The sequence below is a fragment of the Micropterus dolomieu genome, linkage group LG02 (assembly GCF_021292245.1).
Source record: "Micropterus dolomieu isolate WLL.071019.BEF.003 ecotype Adirondacks linkage group LG02, ASM2129224v1, whole genome shotgun sequence".
Taxonomy (NCBI): domain Eukaryota; kingdom Metazoa; phylum Chordata; class Actinopteri; order Centrarchiformes; family Centrarchidae; genus Micropterus; species Micropterus dolomieu.
In genome coordinates this window covers 13526199-13527767 of record NC_060151.1, presented here as the reverse complement: position 1 = coordinate 13527767, position 1569 = coordinate 13526199, and the positions used below count along the sequence as shown (strand labels likewise).

At 36.7% G+C, this 1569-nt stretch overlaps 1 gene segment (V, D, J or C); it reads right to left on the bottom strand.

Moving 5' to 3' along the window:
* Positions 1-434: 434 nt before the first annotated feature.
* LOC123958706 lies at positions 435-853 on the bottom strand. The segment is given in 2 exon segments: positions 435-736; positions 814-853. Coding segments are annotated over 2 exon segments (342 nt in total).
* Positions 854-1569: the final 716 nt, after the last annotated feature.

Here is a 1569-nt window from a genome sequence, read left to right as displayed (position 1 = left end):
TGAATGTGCCCCTCTGACAAAACATCTGGCCCATCTGGTTTTGTGTAGGAAAATTGTTCTCATAAAAATGTTGGTGTTCAATCTGCAAATCATGTGGAAGATGTTATCTTTTTTTATATTTACCGAAATGTACATTTTTGTATCACATGCATGATATCAATCAATGTCATTACAAAGATGCATGGAAACGGTTTCACTACACTAATACAGCATTGCATGAAACATTGCTTTAAAGGACAAACAACAAAAATGTATTTTTTTCCTTACAAATTAAGAATTTATTTTATTTGTTTGTGTAGGTTGGAACTTCAAAATTCAATCAGTCACTACTCAGACTTTCCATCACTGAGAGTAACACAAATAATACTGAATATTGCCAGTGGTAGTGGTAAACAAAGGAAGTAGTTTTTGTACAGCTCTCCTGTTGTTGTCTCTCAATGTGGCTCTCTGGCACAGTAATACACAGCAGTGTCTTCAGGCTGCACATTCTGTCCGTTTAGAGTCACTGTGTTGCTGGAAGAGTCTAAGTCGATACTGAACTTGTTCTTTAGGGAATCTTTGTAGTGAGAGCCTCCTGTATATTTCATTCCAATCCACTCCAGTTCTTTCCCTGCAGGCTGTCTGATCCAAGCTGTGTAGCTGCCCAAAGAATAAGAGACCTGACAGGTGATGGTCAGACGTTGACCTGGCTGCACAGTCACAGAGGCTGGCTGTGTCAACTGTTCACACTTCACACCTGTTAAAAAAAGAAAATGTTTTGTAACAAATGATCAAGTTAGAACTGCTGACTTTGACAAATCCAGAGAGACTCACATCCAGCTGCCAACAGCAGCAGCAGAGCTACAGAGAACATGGTTTATGTTGAAAGTGACGTGCTGTGAACTCCACTGACAGCCTGATGGGAAGTTTTTATAGCTGAGTAACAAGGAAGGTCACTGAGTTTGCATAGAATCAAACACATGAAGCATCAATGTTGGTCTAACTGGAGCCAATAGAAGAGTCTGTTGACTGTTATTATATCTGCAGAGTGAAAACATTCCTGGAAATCACCTCTGCTTTACATATGATGTTTAAATTTCATAACACATTATTTTATTGTTACTATTTGTAAGTGGATATTTACATGAATCACAGATAATGGAAAACATATTCAATAAAATCAGCTTTGCACAGTGTGTTTAGCATGTTTAAATAAATTATTAAAACACACTTTAAACATGATGCGATCTGTTTTCTTCAGATCATTTATTTACTGTCAGCACCTCCTACATCACATTCATGATTATGAACTTCAAACCTCTGAGCACATTTCTTTGTAATTGCAGCATTTATTTATTTATTTATTTGCTCACTTACTGTATTCACTGCAAACAGAAATACAGAGGCAGCAGCCAGGATCATTTACATAGTAAGAAAAACTTAAGTCTGATGCTGCTGGTTTGAAGGATTGCATAAAAGACCTAAAGGTCTTCAACTTGAACTTGAAGATAAAGACATATAGCCCTTTAAAAAGCTGCTCAAGAACTGAAACCTGAGTGACTAAATGCAAAAAACTAAATATTTTCGAAA